The following is a 15,922-nucleotide window of genomic DNA, read 5'->3' on the forward strand; positions in this document are numbered from 1 at the left end:
ATATTAGCCCTTCACATATTAAAGGGCACTCCACCAATTTTGCACATGAAGTTCAGTACTAGAAACGCGACTCAGCCTGAGAACATGTTTGAAAAAAGTCTTCTGTGAAGGAGCTTAGAAAGTAAATGAGTTTGATAGCCTGCATTACAAACTGAAGCTGTGGGATTTGAAACAAGCTGACATTTAGGAAGCTTTGTAGCTCCAATTTTGTCGTTGACGTTAAGCAAAACAATTTATGTTTTCTACATTTAGATATTTATTTTAGATTGTAGATTTCTCCTAAATTAAAAAAAAATCTAATTTACATATATATATATATATATATATATATATATATATATATATATATATATATATATATATATATATATATAAAATTGTCCTTAATTGAGTTAATTTAGTTACCTTGTTTTTTTTTGACGTTTTTTATGTCAACAAAATAAAACAATACTTTTTAACATGGCTTCATCCAATGTTTAGATTTCTGTTTTGAAAATGTCCGCAAATCTGCAATTCTATAATGAGACTACGCTACATCTGCATATTATACACATAGCGTTTCAGAAAACGTGTCACCAAATGAATTGCCTGTGAAAGTTTCATTGTGGTGTCAGTTATTTTGTTTACCCGTTTCACTTAAGATGTCTCCCCATCTTTATATAAATATATATATATATATATATATATATATATATATATATATATATATATATATATGTTTATATAGAAATTATTATTATTTATTATATGTATGTATGAATATATGTATGTATATACATCTATTTTTTTAAAATCCAGTTTGAAGGTGTTTTCGGGGCGTTTAACCGTCACTTTGTTCCTGCACGTGAATGCGGTCTGGCTGGTACTGTGCACACTTTACGACACTGTTGTCAATGCATTCAGATGGAGCGTAGGGCGGTGGCCAGTGAATGAATGATCAAAGTCTTTTCGGAGGGCGGTGCGTGTGCAGTATTTACACTGGGCCGCTCCGCCCCTACAGCGGAGATAGAAAACTGTCTGCGGGCCGGCGGAGGGGATGAAACAAGTGGAAGGAGATGTATCAGACACACGCGCATTAATACCTCCACCGCAAGCGCTGCACCTCGTCGGCTCCACGCTCACCCCCGGCGCGCCGTCGCATCCTCCCTTTCGCGTCGCAGGACGGAGCGTTCATCTGCGGCGCTGCATCGGGAGCTTTTCATGGCCGCGACACTCGCGATGAGCGGCGGCGGGCAGGAGGACACCTTCTACCCGCTGCACAAGGCGACTCTGCCCGCTGTTTTCCCCCTGGAGGACTCGGCGTTGTTCGGCTTGGACTGCAAGATCACAGACGCCGACAAGACTGGACAGAATGACTACGCGCAGGTAAACCCGGTTATAGAGATCAAACCGACGACACACACACACACACACACACACACACACACATGATGTATTTCATTGAATGGGCGTGGCAGAAAGGTTGTAGCTCCTGTGTTGTTGTTTGTTTTTTGTTTTTTGTTTTGGCTGGCCTCCACATTCCCACCGTGCTCGCACTTAGTTTTGCACTATTTGCGGTAAAAATAAATAAATAAATAAATAAAAAAAAGCAAGCAGGCTGCGACCAGCTGGACGTGAAGCCGAGGCGCTCCGCCTGCACACGCATTCACCGCATGTTTTCTATGCCAGCCAGTTGGCCACCAGTTGTTGGTCTCTCCTCCCCCTCGTCTAGTTCTCTCTCTCCCCATCATACCACGCTGACAACAACTGACACCAGCTTCGGACCGAAAGCTCCCAGCAACTCTGTGCCCAGTTAGCAGGAAACTTGTGCAGCAGAGGAGAGAGCTGCAATATAACAGCTGGTAGGATCAGGAACCTAGAAATAGCAGCCCATCCCCAGACTGCTGCTGCTGCTGCTGCTGCTGCTGCTGCTGCTGCTGCTGTTGCTGCTGCTGCTGCTGCTACTGCAGAGGACAGGGATGCATGGGTGTTTCCCCCCGTATACCCCTTCATGTTGCCGTTTCATCTTCTGCTGCAGGGCTTCTCTAACTTTTACACCTGCCTGCAGATTCACAGGAGCGAGAGACCCCCTGAAGCACAGAGAGCGAGCGAGCGAGGATTTGACACTAAGTGGTTCAGCCGCGATACCGGTTTGCTCGACCACAGGCTGCCGCTTTAGCCTGTTATCGTAACTGCAGATGTGCAAATGTCCGAATGTGTTTGACGCGAGACGCATTAGACCTGAGCTCCTTGGCTTGATCCTCGTCCGTTGGCCTCGCTGCCTGCGGGTTTTTGAGTTCAGCCTTGCAGCCGTAAATGGAATGTGGCAACTGCCTATTGATGACTACTTGATAAATGTTTTAGCGGTGACTGTCCTATCAAACCTTTGTCTTCTCAAAATAGCGACTCGGAATAGTTTCACGGTCGCAAGAAGCAAGCGTTTTCTTGGACTCGCTAACTTTGAGGGCCGCAAGACGAGACGCTTCTAAACCCGACTTTTTGTTTGTGTCTTGTTGTTTTCATCAACAGGCAAAGTGTGAGATGGACCGCTATCTCTCCCCTCAGGCTCTTCCCCTTCCACCGCACGCCGACAGCCAGCAGAAGTCACAGAGAGACAGTGCGTCTGCACTGGATCAATTCTTCACCGCCGATCACAGCGGGGCTCCCTACACCCTCAACATGAATCTTTACCTCCCCGACGCTGCCTACCTGCGGATGGGCTTGTGTCAGCATGCGCGGCCCCCGCAGCACCAGAACCACACCGGTCTCACCCACATCAAAACAGAATCTGCCTCCCCGTGTTTCGCCCCCAACATCCACCTGCACTGCCTGAACGCCGCGTCTGCCAGTAGCTGCGGCACGTCTGCCATGGAGCCCTCAGCCATAAACATGACGTTAACGGGGTTACCGGACTTCACCAGTGTGTTCAGCCAGTCGGGGGGCGGCCGCGATGACGAACCGGTGCCGGAAGTGTTCATCAAGCAGGAAATGCCGTCGCAGTTCGAGCAGCATCCGCTCCACCACCACGACAACAGCGGCTCGCTGTTTCAGCTACTAAACTCCGGCTTGGACCATCACCAATGCAATGGTATGGAGGCTCAGCATCAGCATCAACATCAACATCTTCATCAGCAACAGCAGCAACAGCAGCAGCAGCAGATACAACACACTTCCACTTCCACAATCCACGCGCCTTTCCATAATTTGCCGGTCGCTTCTTCTGCACCTCAACAAGAGCAGACTGGCAAGCCGGCCTACTGCGGCCTGGGTGGCGGGGCGTACACGCATCCTCATGTCCAGGCACACCCCCATTTCCTCCAGCAGCAGGTGCCCTACCTGCCGCCGTCCCCGCCGAGCTCGGAGCCCGGCAGCCCCGACAGGCAGAAGGAGCTGCTCCACACCATGTCCCCTCCTCCGTCATACGCAGCCACCATCGCCTCCAAGTTGTCGGGTAGCACCCCTGGACTCGGACCCGGCCCGGGCCCCGGCAGCTTGGCTCTGCCCCACACTGCGGGTCCCGCGCCGGCCCCGGGCCACGTCGCTCCTGCAGCAACCACAGCCCCGAGCCCGGCTCACACCACCGTGCCTGCCCGCTACAACCGGAGGAACAACCCGGACTTGGAGAAGCGACGGATCCACCACTGTGATTACCCAGGTGAGAGCGAGAACACGGGCCGACGCTTGTGTGTGCACCCTGATTCTGACTGTTGGGTGGTTATTTTTACCCTGTGCTGTGGTCAGGTGAATATCTGGTCACTCACAAAACCTGCTTTATTTTAAGACCTCCGTGCAGTTCTTTCTTTAAAATGACATGTTGTGTGCAGAATGACTTTCCCAGGCAAATGAATCACACAGTGTTCTCCAGTCACGGTCAAACTTGTGCTGCACTGGAATTAAATCACTTTGCCAAAGCAGAACATTAATCACCGCCTTTCAATTAACCACCTGGTTTAAAACCTACTTTGCATTTATTATCTCACCTCAAACGTCTCGAGCACTCGCCGGCGTGCGCGCTCACACATTGTTGTGGCTTCAAAGCAATCACTGGTATGATTGCGGAATGAGCCTGCGTGTGTGTTAATTAAATGGATGTTCTCCTTAAGTCATTTGATCTTTATTTCCCGAACCCATCATTTGCATACAGTCACGCTTGAAATTGTTGGCTCGGATTGCAGTTGCACAATGTGCAGCTACTTGTAGGGCATGTAATGTCAACTAGCCTGTGGCAGTGTGTAAAATGGGCTTAAGCGGAGCCTCCTGCAGCATGTTACCACATGTCTAACTTCTATTCCATCACATCCACACAAGGACGCATCCACACGTTACCCAAGAGTATTTTAGTCTCACTGTTTAATCCCTGCAATACATGAGCATATATCATTTCCTGACTTTGAAGTCTCAAAAAAACCCAAAGAATATATTAAAAAACTTGTCCCAAACATTGTGTGGCTATGTGCAAAAAGGTTTTGTCATCCTGAACCTTACGTATCGCGACTGCGACGTCAAACTAACGGGTGAAGGGGAAAAGACGTTCTCCACAAAGTCGAAGCGTTCTGCGCAGTTGAATTCATTCGATTGTCAACCGTTTACCAACGAAAGACTAAAAGTCGACTCTTAAAAAAACACAAAAGTTTACTATGTCATATTTCAAACAACTTCTGCTCCTCATTAGTTTGTGTTTCTCGCACACCGCAGCTCCGTTCATTGGGTGAATGCATATCCGACATGTGAATGATTTGCATTTGGATTCAGCTGGATTCTGTTTGTGTTTATCTTCCCTGTCTGTCGTCAGGCTGCAAGAAAGTCTACACCAAGTCGTCCCATCTGAAAGCCCACCTCAGGACTCACACGGGTAAGACATTCCTCCAATTAATGCAGCTTTTTAAAACGTGGGACTTTTTTTTTTTTTTTTAAAAAGACACTGCCCACATGACTCGTATTTCGGTATCTGCGCTGGCACCATGTTGCTAGGCAGAGTGTTGTGTTCCTGGCATGTGTGTGTAAATGTATCCTACCCCATTCCCATCCTCTGCCCAATATACTATTCCATCAAAACAGGTGGAAGTGACACACTTCTGCCAGGGGATGACTCTCAGACTATGTGGTCAGCGCTAGACGGATGGTGCCACCTCTCTCTCAAGATACTCGTTCAGACGTCGACGTTCGAAAGCTTTAATGTGCTTGTTTGCCGCGTCCGCCGCTATAAATATGAATACAAAAATATATCAGATCGTCCTGTTCCCAATCTCTCCGCTTCAGTAATCACTGTGTGCACTCCAGTGTTCGTTTTGTTCTTTTGTCCCCTGTGCTGTGCTTTCTTTCAATCCGTCTCCTTCTTTCACATTTAGATCTGAACTATTAGTTTTGGATGAGCAAAGTCTACAAACAAGCTCTTAGGTGTTGGACCCCACCTCACTCCAGCTGACAAAACAAGGCTTCTGTTGCATTCCTCGCTCATCTGGACACACAACTCACTCTTACCACTTCATGATTCACAGTTTCTTCCTCTTATGAATCCGAGCTGTTACAGGACATCGCTGTGGGTGTGCGTGCCTTGCATTTCAGTTTTGGGAACATGACACGACAATTAGCTCTGGCGTCATACATGCTGCAGGCTGATTGTGGTTATTGCAGTTATTCTAAACCACAAGATGAGGACACGACACATAAAGAGAGAGGTAGCAGCAACTTCCTTATCCTCTCTGCTTTCGCCAGTGCCGCTTAGTTATTTCTCCCCCCCCCCCTGCTCGTTTTGTTCCTATCCCTTTCATTCATCTCATCATCCTCTTCTCTGCTTTGTGCCTTCCTCCCACCTTCAACCCCTCCCCATTTCTATCTTTGTCTGTTACTCATTCTACTTCTCTTATTCAGCTGCTTGAACACACACACACACACACACACAGACACACACACACACACACACACACCTGTCAGTAATCTGTATGAGATGATTCCTAATGCGTTTGGGTCCCTGTGGGAGTTCCCACTCTAATCTCCATCAACATCCATTATCCTGATTGTTTGTGTGTCTGTGTGTGTGTGTGTGTGTGTGTGTGTGTGTGTGTGTGTGAGCGTGTATGTGTGTGGGTACATGTTTTTCGCGAGTGTAAGAACTGAACGCTTCTCCCACTTCACTTCACTCTGTTTTTCTTTCTTTTCATTGTGTCTCTGAGTTGTGTTCAGTTTCAGGTGTGTGTGTGTGTTTCTAACCACAGTGTGGTTAGTTTTGCAACAGGATTACAGCTGTTGTTTTAGCGACGCTGCACTGCTTGCTGTGCTTGTTTAAAGGCTTGGTTCACACAAATGACAGAAAAACATGTGTTTTTACTTACCTGTAAGGGTATCCAGCATGCAGATTGTTGTACTTTGTCCAGATTTGGAGATCTGCATCACTTAAATTATTGCTTCGACCTTGTTTTAATGGAGGTGAATGGAATTATGTTTATGGTGCATAGGGCTTTGAAAAATGGTACACATTTTTTAAATCATTTTTTTCCCCCCCTAGAAAAATCATCTGATAAAGCTGGAGAACACAAAATTGTCATCTATTTTTAGATGTTCCAATGGAAAGTGTTCTTAGTGAGGTCCGTGGACGATCTGCAGTTATGAGGCATGTTTCTGGAAAGACGCGCAGTTGCTGATGTTTGCGATTTGCCACTAAAGTACATAGTCTATCTCCATCCCACCCTGTTTTTGATCATAAGAAATAAATAATAGATACACGGAGGAGAGGAAGAAATAACCTCCAAGCAGGCGGCACAATTTCTATTAGATTCCATTAAAATGTGCTTTCAAAGCGCTGTGGCTCACTTGTGAGGCTCTCTTTAATCTTTTAGCTACATTATTTTTTTTAATCTTTAATCAATTATACGGAGAAGCAAACAAATGTGTTAACTTGAATAGGAGGTTAGCTTACCTAGTCTTTAAAATGCACTTAAAAAAAACAGACCAAAAGGCAAAGACGGAAGGATAAAAAGGGGGCGATTTCTCTCGGCAAGAATCACCATACCAACCATCCATATTTCATAAACACCCTTTTGTTACCAGCCGGCTAAACACATAGAGCTGGTTAGAAATGTTCTTCCTGTTAAGACTTGTCCTTTTGGGTGTAATGTGTTCATGTTGTCTAATTATTTTAATGTCACAATTAAAATTCCATTCACCTTCGTTGTGTTTGGGTGGTGGCGCAAAAGTCAGGGGCAGATATCTGAAAACATGGACCAATGTCAGCGACTCCATGCGCCCTGAATGGAGACCACGGGCTGAACAAGTCCTTCAAAGTCACCTCGGGGGACACTGGGTGAGGGGTTGAGTCGTGGGCGCAGGGAGACAAGTCACACAAGTTACGTTTTTTTTTCTCCCACAAAAGTGCCTGTTGCTGTAGTGGAATGACCGAGTTACAGAGAAGCTTCCTCCAAAGAGGAACGCACAGAGGCAAGGAGTCGGCCGTGGGAAACCTGTGCAGCGCTAGCGCTTGACGAATGTCTGACAGTGTTATGACTGTATATGTTGTTAGTCAACTGGACTATTCTGTAAAGCCTGTTTTCCCAGTTCCTCCACCCAACTGTATGAATCATGTAACTCGGGGAACGTCTGTTTTAATAGTGATCGTCATCACTTCTTATCCTCACACGTTGACACACTCTTCTTTTATAGAAATCCGAAGAGCGCTTGGCTCAGAGCTGCTGCGTGCTCAGTGTCTTTCTCCACAGAGCAGCTGCACTAATCCACGCTTTTTTTCTCTCCTTCTTCTTCTGTTCCTCCTGCAGGTGAGAAGCCGTACAGGTGCACGTGGGACAGCTGCGACTGGCGCTTCGCACGTTCGGATGAGCTGACGCGCCATTTCCGAAAGCACACGGGCGCCAAACCCTTCCAGTGCGCCGTCTGCTCGCGCTCCTTCTCCCGATCCGACCACCTCGCCCTGCACATGAAGAGACACCAGAACTAGCAGCGTTTTGCGTCGCCCGCACACACACACACACACACACACGCACACACACACACACACACATAAACACACTACAAATACACAAGCACTATCTTGACACGCGTAAAGCACTCGCGCCATCTCCCACATCAGCAGTGGTACAAGCTGCCTGACGACACCGCAGCCGCTCCCGGTGCTGCTATCCTGTGCTGAAACGGTACGATAGCCTAACAAGCGTGTTGCTCTTAACCCAAAGTGGGACAAGTCGGAGGTTGTAGAGTAGAAAGACCATGGGCAGATGACGTCCACGTCTCCTAACCTCCAGATATACTTGGTATACGTTTCTTTGGACGAACGCAAAGAAGAAAAACCGGTATTGAAAAGGAAACGGTAGCTTCAAAATGTGTCTCCAGTGCAATTTGATTTGTTTGTGTGACTGGAATGAAAGCACTCAAAACTTGTAAATCCTTTGTCTGGTCTCTAACATAGAACTTGCTTTTGTTTGCAGAACTAGTCAAGCCAAATCTTTGTTTACTCCTTGGTTTGTTAGTTTATTCATATAACTGGAATATCCAGTTGTTGTTGTTTTTTTTTCTTTTTTTTCTTTTGAACCAAATCCTTTGGTTTGCACTAGAATCGGTCATCGAGCCTGAGCCTTTTTGGCCCATGTGTCCTCATCCACCACTGGAACAATCATTATCACTACTGGACTGACTGTCTGTGAACGCCACACAAATCATTGCTGTTCAGATATTAAAAATTGAAGGCATTTATACTCTGGAGAGAGGGAAGCTAGATAGTGCAGGAAAAAAGGAGGGCGGGGTGGAGACGAAGGGATTTTTGTTTTTAGCGAGAGGAGATCTGAGGTCGACTGAGAAACAGAGGAAGGTGGACGGTTGCTAAAGAGCAGCAATTAGTCGATGAATTATTCATGTTGTCTTTCGGTGGATGTCCAACCAGAGAAATGTAAGCGGAACCAGTCGACACTTTTTTTCAAATTCATTCAGTTCAAACAGAATTTACCGTGTTTGATGCACATGCTTCCTTTTTTAAGCATCTTCAAAATACAGTTACTGAACGTCTATCTCATCCATTTTTCTTTTTCTTTCAAGGTGTTTAGAAATGTTTTAACCAAAGTAGCATCTTCATCACCGACACCTTATTAAGTGCCTCTTTCTCAGACGTATGTGGTTTTGTTCAGTGGTAGCAGAGATGTAATCAATGTAGTACTTTAAAACACACGTGGTGCTGTTTTTTTTTTTATTATTATTTCTTAATCTATTGAAATCTTGAGGGGAAAAAAAAGTGAATTTAATCTTTAAAATTACAAGGTTTACCCATCATTCATTGTGATTCAACAGGCCAGACCACTTCATGGACGTCCTGAGATCATGAGGAACATTTAAAAATTCAAACGACAGTCCTCTCTCTGGGGGCTTTCCCTCTCGGACTCTGTACACAACGAACTGCAAATTTGGCTCTATCAGTCACTCGAACATGGACGCTTGTTTCATTAATGGATAAGTTCACATTTTTACAAGTCTTTCTTAAAACAACATGCCCGTGTGGGCTTTGCAAGAGTTATTTGATGCTGCACGTGTTCACGGAGCGACCAATGTTTGAAACGTTGAAGTGATCGGAGACAAAAATCCACAGTCCTCGTAAAAATGTAATTGTGTTACGCTGAACTTAATGTGAGGCGTCATCATATTTCAGTCATTAGTGACGAATTCCCTTCTTTGTCAGACAGGCACTGTGTTTCCAGAGACATGTATTGAGGCGTATTCTGAAGTATCTCATTCGATAAATGTGAATTACACTTGAAGACACTTGCTTGAGCTTGTTTTTGACTTTGTCAAAAAAGACATTGATGTGCTATATGCAAACTAAACTTCAAAAAAAAAGAATTTGGACCAATGATTTCTTCGGACTTTCAAGTTAAAGGGCTAAAAATTAGCTGGTAAAAGTCATTTGGAGCTATATTTCAATCGTATTCGGAAGTGCAAATACCTCTAAAGTGGTATTTGTATCACTTTAGAGGATATTCAAGATGCATTGTCTAAAAATAGGTCCCTATATCTCACTGAAATTGTACTTGACGGGTGATTTTGTCTAATACTGTGCTATAGGATATTTAAGTAGTAATCAAGACAAATATACCAGGAAGATTTTGCATTTCGGCGTTATCTTTCTGTCGGAGAGGATTAAATGGACACGGCGATTGAGCTGTTGTGGAATAAAACAATGAGTGAGCTCCAAATACTCCAAATACAGAAACTTTGCAAAGTACCTATTGGAGATTATTATCAGCGAATAGTAACCTTGGTTGAAGTATTTTTACCATTTGAAAAAAGATGGCGTCGCATCAATCAAAAACTCTTTCATGCACGCTGCATGAGAGTGTTGTTTTAAGACAGACTTGAACAAAAATGTCACCTGTCATCCTTTTAATATACATTTGAGTGTCCATTTTGATGGTGTGATTTTTCCTGCACCTATAACTGTATTTGTTCATTCACTGCAGGTAGCATAAAGATAATATAGCACTGTAATGTATCATGGTAAATCTGACTATTTATTTGATTGTGTAGAAGTGGGGGTTGTATTAGATCAACCGTCTTTCTCCCCAGCAAAAATGCCTTAATGTAAATATATGCACTGTAAATAACTTTTGATTTGTTTCCCTCTTTTGTTATTGTTTTGTAAACAAAAGGGCAAAAACAGGAAAATGCCCTGCATCCAAAAATATTTGAGCCTTTTTTTTTTTTTCTTTGGTTTTGTCAAAGATATTTTGATGCCATTGTTTTATATATTGTCCTTCCAACAACTTATTTTGTAGATTTGTTTTCTTCCTAGTTAAACGTTCCAAAGACAAAAGTTGTTTTTTCTTCAACTGAGTGAAACCGATCCTAATAAAGTCAACTGACACTTTTACAGATATGCTCTTGTTCTGAAGTTAATGGGAAGACTCCGTCTTTTACCTCCTCGCAATGGCTGAATTTCAGGGCTTTTGTGCGGCAGCAACCAAAATATGTGGTTCATTTAGTTTTTTCTCCATGAGGTTTGTGTTAAGGCAGTTTTTTTGAAGAGTAAGCCATGCTGTGCAAATAGACTGTGGCGTTTGTGGTGCATTAAAACAAGCCTCGCCAAGGCCTGAATGAAACGAATGAGACATAACCACATCTTAATCTTTTCAAATCGAAACATGCGCTGATCCTCACGTGTTTGGGATTTTCTGCCGCGATCCACTGCGCTTAGACCTTTTTTAGTTTCACCAAAAGGAGCTGAGAAGGGAAGATGTGGAGGAGTGGCGACGCGTTCTTGTCCGGGACCTGCAAGTAACCTGCAGCACCCTTGCTGATCAGCAAACAATAGCCCTTTGATGTCCCAGCGAGAGACAATGGACAAGAAAATAAATTTGACCACCACTCAGGGGCCGAAGGGGAATCCCACTGCATTGAAATGGACATACAAACACACGCGCGCGCACACACACACACACACACAACATATGTTCTTGATTTAAGTCATAAATGTGACCCAGGGTCTTTGTTGTAATCTACCTCAGATGTCAGAAAAGAGGGAGGTGGAGGGGAGAGAGTGAAAGAAGTGAAATGCAGAACAATCTAAACAAAAGAATCTCTGGGGGGACCCAATCAACCACTTCCGTCCTCCTACATCTCCTCTCGCTCGCCTCCTCCGCTCCTCTGATTTAATTTCATTTTCTCTCCCTCTCTCTCTTTGTCTTTCCATGCACCGTATCCCCCTCTTCTCCCCAGTGGAAAGTATTGTATGAAAGTCCAGGGGCGCAGCTCCACGGGTCAGAGTGGAGACTGTTCTCATAACCTGCTCCGCTCCTCATCTTTTCCCCACTTTTTTTGCTTTTTTGTATACACACCTCGTCTCCCCTTAGTCCTCTACCTAAAGCTCACGAGAGGGGGAGAGGGGGGGGGGGTTGTATCCTCTCTTATTTCTTTTCTTTTCTTATCTTGATTCCCTCTCTCTCCAAATCGTACAAATGATACAGAAATGTCGACTCGCAGGTGTATTCCTGAGTGTGAGAATATTAAAAGTCTGGATGAACGTTACACACACACACACACACACACACACACACACACACACACACTGTGGTGATGAGTGAGTGGGAGCTACCGGTTCATGTTTTGGATCAACTAAATTAATGTCACACATCTGGAAGAAGGCTCCTGCCTGCTCCACCCTCTGCTGTGCTGCGTTGGTGTGATTCCCAGTTTCCTTTTGTGTGGGTCTGTGTGCGTGTGTGTGCGTGTGGGTCTGTGTGTGTGTGTGTGTGTGTTTGTGTGTGTGTATAGGTATAATGTTTCCAGTGCTCCTCTCTTGGAACAGACCACCCACTCAGAAGACCAATAGAAGGACTACGGGGAACCCGGATAGAGACACACACACACACACACAGCCACACACACACACACATGCAACTCCCTCCAAAGTCAACCGTTCCCAATCTTCTCAGAATAGAACATGTTGTTATCAGAGATTGAAGTGATACCAGAACAGCTGATATGCTATCGTAAAGGTTTAAAAGATGATATCGGAAATGGACGGGGGTTTGATTCCAAGATGCTACGTTCATTTACAAAAATGTGGCCTCGTGTTGATTCATCAGTGAGAACATATTAGAGCCACATCGTGGCAGCTGATTTGAAGTAGCGCTCAATGAAGGGCTGTGTACCTTTAAGTCCGACATCGAGAGCCGCTATGAGGGAGTTGCTGTGAGGACAAACACTGGAGATGAGCTCCATCTGGACCGGTGGCATTTTGGGGGGCCGGAGGCTCAGCATGTCTGTCCACTAATCTCAAGGTCGGTTGTTCAATCTCTGGTGTCTTTGAGCAAAACACTGAACCCCATGACGGTCGAGACCAGCGCCATGGCGGCTTGCTGCCTTCTGAGTGTTTGTGAGTGAAGCCCCCTGAGGTGGAAGCATTCCACTCAGCTCAACATTAGTTTCTCCTACAGATGAATTATTAACTCTGCAAACAGGGAAACTGGTACCAGGATCCCGGCCCCCACAGGCCCAATTTGATTAATTGCGAATTTTGTATGACCACCAATCAAACCACTAAAACAAATACATGGTAAAATGATCAGGGCCTTAAGGTTTGAGGATTTTTACATAATCACAATCCTGTTTTGTCAAAGTCTAGATTAACTGTAACCGTAACAGCTGCTGGACCGCTCCTTACAAACTAATATTAAAGGAATTTTACGTGTGGAATCCGGGGATTTTTTCAACCAATGAAGCTACTCACGGTGATGGGAAACAAAAAGAGGAAATTATGTTGCAGAATCGTGTCATTATTTGAATTGTTATCAAGCCTACATGCTTCACGTTTCCTCTTTTATGTGACGTGACGACCGCATGCATTCAGCAAGCCTCACCGGGTCAGTTGTGTTACAGGAGTACTGCTTGGTTAATCGAACATGAAGCTGGCGCGTGTAGTCTGCCAAGTGCTCGATACCTGATGAGTACTCTCTGTACACAATGCTCAGAGAGTCGGAGGACATCTTAGTTATTAACCTCCATATCGACACAGATCAGATTGATCAGACAGCATTGATACAGCAATACAAGTCAACATGCACAAATACAAGTTCTTAAATAGACATATTTTCTTAGATATGTCTTATGTGTGTGTCTTATATGTAGAAGGATATGTCTGTCATCACTTCTGATTAGTTTGGGTAAAATAACATTTCCTCTTCAACACCTCCGATGTCATCAACATGGTCTTGTTAAGATGATTGATAATCAATACAGAATCAGCACGGTCCGCTTCGACGACTGCTCAGCCGATCAAAAGGGGTCAGCAGGCACGTCGCTATACCTGAAACACACTCTCAGACAAAAAGACTGTTTCATAATCTCTCATTTTGAAATTGAATCTTTGAAACGAAGACCCAGAGAGCAAAACATTCCTAAGTGGTTTCAGCTGCTGCCTTAAAGCGCTGAAGTCCTGTTTTATTCAAAATCACAAGCTGCTATATGAATTTACTCTGTCGAAGTTTGAATTCCTGGCCACCGCTTCACCCTGTGAAACATAACAGTGTCTATCAGTTGTCAGGGAGTTCTAGCATCACTCCGCAGTGACTAATAAGAAAAAGATGACAAACTCCTCAAACCACAAGCCAACACGACAGTCACAGTTTCTGATAAAGCAAACATTACGGTAATAAATGAACTCTTCAGTCCGGCTCTTGCCGAAATCGCCTCCGAAAGCCTTGAGCCACCCTAAGTTAGTTATTCCTTGAGTCAGTTTCTCTGCGTGTAAAATGAGTTCAAAGGACAAACCCATTAGGCTTTCCTCCATATCAGGCAAATATCTTTGCACCCGCTAAACACTCAGGCTGACACCCTGCGTGGGCCTTCAGAGGATACAACAAAACCCTTTTGCTTTCACACTTGGGTGGAAGTGGAGGCCTTTTATTTTGTGACTTCTTATCGTGATTTGTGAAAAGAGCCTGCAGGCAGCAAACTGCCCACATGCTCACACTTAATCAAAGCTGTTTGCTCAGCGTTAACTGCTCGCGTATCGGACCGTACTGAACGCTTCCCTTACCAAACAGCTGGTTTCCTCTTGACTTCTCCGTGTTTTATGGCTTCGTAGATTAGAGGCGATGCAGCACGTGTGGTTGTCGTTGGCTGTGGTTCCTACTGAGCACACAGGTTCAGTCCAACATGACTGTGGACCTGCGAGGCCTTCACTCACATCATCCGTGACACATTTAGACAAAAATGTAACTTTCTAGTGCACAAATTCTGTTTTTGGGGGGGAATAAAGAAATGTTTTGGTTTGTGGGAGAATTTTGATAATGAAAACAAGCAACATTGGACATTTTACCACGTATATGGCCCCTTGTTTCTTTATGTAATAATTCAGTTGTTTAACAAAAAACAACTCCAGTCTTTATTTTCTGGTTTCTAATTCCATGTTGAACCTCGGTACGCAGGTGGTTTTGGTCATGAAACAGAGATGTTTTTACATTTTCTCTCCTATTCGTTATTTTATTCCAACTTTTACTTTCATTCTCCATCACTTACTCATTCTCTCTCTCACACACGCACGCACACAGACACACACACACACAAATAGTCCTATTCCAGCCTAAATTACACCAGCGAGTATAAATAGATACTCACATAATTATTATTATTTCACATAATAATAATAATAATAGCTTTGACTGAACACTGTCCCATCAGTGTTCAACATTATAATGACGCAACACATGGAAACTCTTGCTCTGGGGATTCATGCACATGCTTGTCTTAACTTAAAAGTGTTTCGCGAGTCCGATTGATCTTGACTTGTTCAGGTACTTACTTCTGAAAGTGTTCCCACCACAAAAGGTCACTTTGCATGCACTTCTCATTTGATTCATCAGAAACACGTCATGAGATATTGCAGTGTGTCGAGCATCAAATGCTCATGAATGAGTGTGAGAGTCCAAAAGACTTTCTGTTGACTCAGGGAGATGATATGCAGTGGAGGGTCAGCGGCTTGTCCTTCAGCGTGATGACTTCAACCTGCGGCTCGAGCACCCGATTGAGCCGTTTTCTGTTATTATAGGAATCAATTTGTTCGGTTTCAATGTTCATCTTGAGGGTTATTTTCATAACGGAACCCATAGTACATACTATTCAAATACAATGGGGTCACTGTTGCATTTTTTTTTTTTTTAATACTGATCGCTCAGTCTTTGGAAGACAAACTCCAAAAATCGAAGTTTGTCCCAGTGAGACAGCACTGTTGAGACTATGTGACCTTCATAATTGATGTGTTTCTGTTGGAACATTGTGCTAAGGCAGAACATCTGACGTTCTTCATAATTAGGCCGTGGAAACAGAAGTAGTTATATTACAATAGAGGTGGAGAGTCATGTGATGGTTTAATGCTGGCTGATTTGAATTCTCACCAGCGATGAGCCATTGGAAGTGGAAACATAGAAAGTGTTGACATAAAAAACACGCAGGG

At 44.3% G+C, this 15,922-nt stretch overlaps 1 protein-coding gene across 1 annotated transcript; it reads left to right on the top strand.

The window, feature by feature from the left end:
* Positions 1 to 958: 958 nt before the first annotated feature.
* Positions 959 to 10,844, top strand: klf5a (Kruppel like factor 5a). Its single transcript, XM_068568738.1, has 4 exons — positions 959 to 1,365; positions 2,509 to 3,634; positions 4,772 to 4,831; positions 7,749 to 10,844. The coding sequence occupies exons 1-4, from the start codon at positions 1,201 to 1,203 to the stop codon at positions 7,925 to 7,927; spliced, it is 1,530 nt and encodes a 509-aa protein (XP_068424839.1). The 5' UTR covers positions 959 to 1,200; the 3' UTR covers positions 7,928 to 10,844.
* Positions 10,845 to 15,922: the final 5,078 nt, after the last annotated feature.

Source organism: Clinocottus analis, unplaced genomic scaffold, assembly GCF_023055335.1.
Source record: "Clinocottus analis isolate CAN_PGR_092001 unplaced genomic scaffold, fCliAna1.0.p SCAF_8, whole genome shotgun sequence".
NCBI lineage: Eukaryota > Metazoa > Chordata > Actinopteri > Perciformes > Cottidae > Clinocottus > Clinocottus analis.

Bases quoted from the DNA above. Each gene is read 5' to 3' on its own strand.
- klf5a (XM_068568738.1), top strand. From the start codon at position 1,201: ATGGCCGCGACACTCGCGATGAGCGGCGGCGGGCAGGAGGACACCTTC. The intron at 1,366-2,508 runs GTAAACCCGGTT...TTTCATCAACAG, and splicing joins GACAGAATGACTACGCGCAG to GCAAAGTGTGAGATGGACCG. The intron at 3,635-4,771 runs GTGAGAGCGAGA...GTCTGTCGTCAG, and splicing joins CCACCACTGTGATTACCCAG to GCTGCAAGAAAGTCTACACC.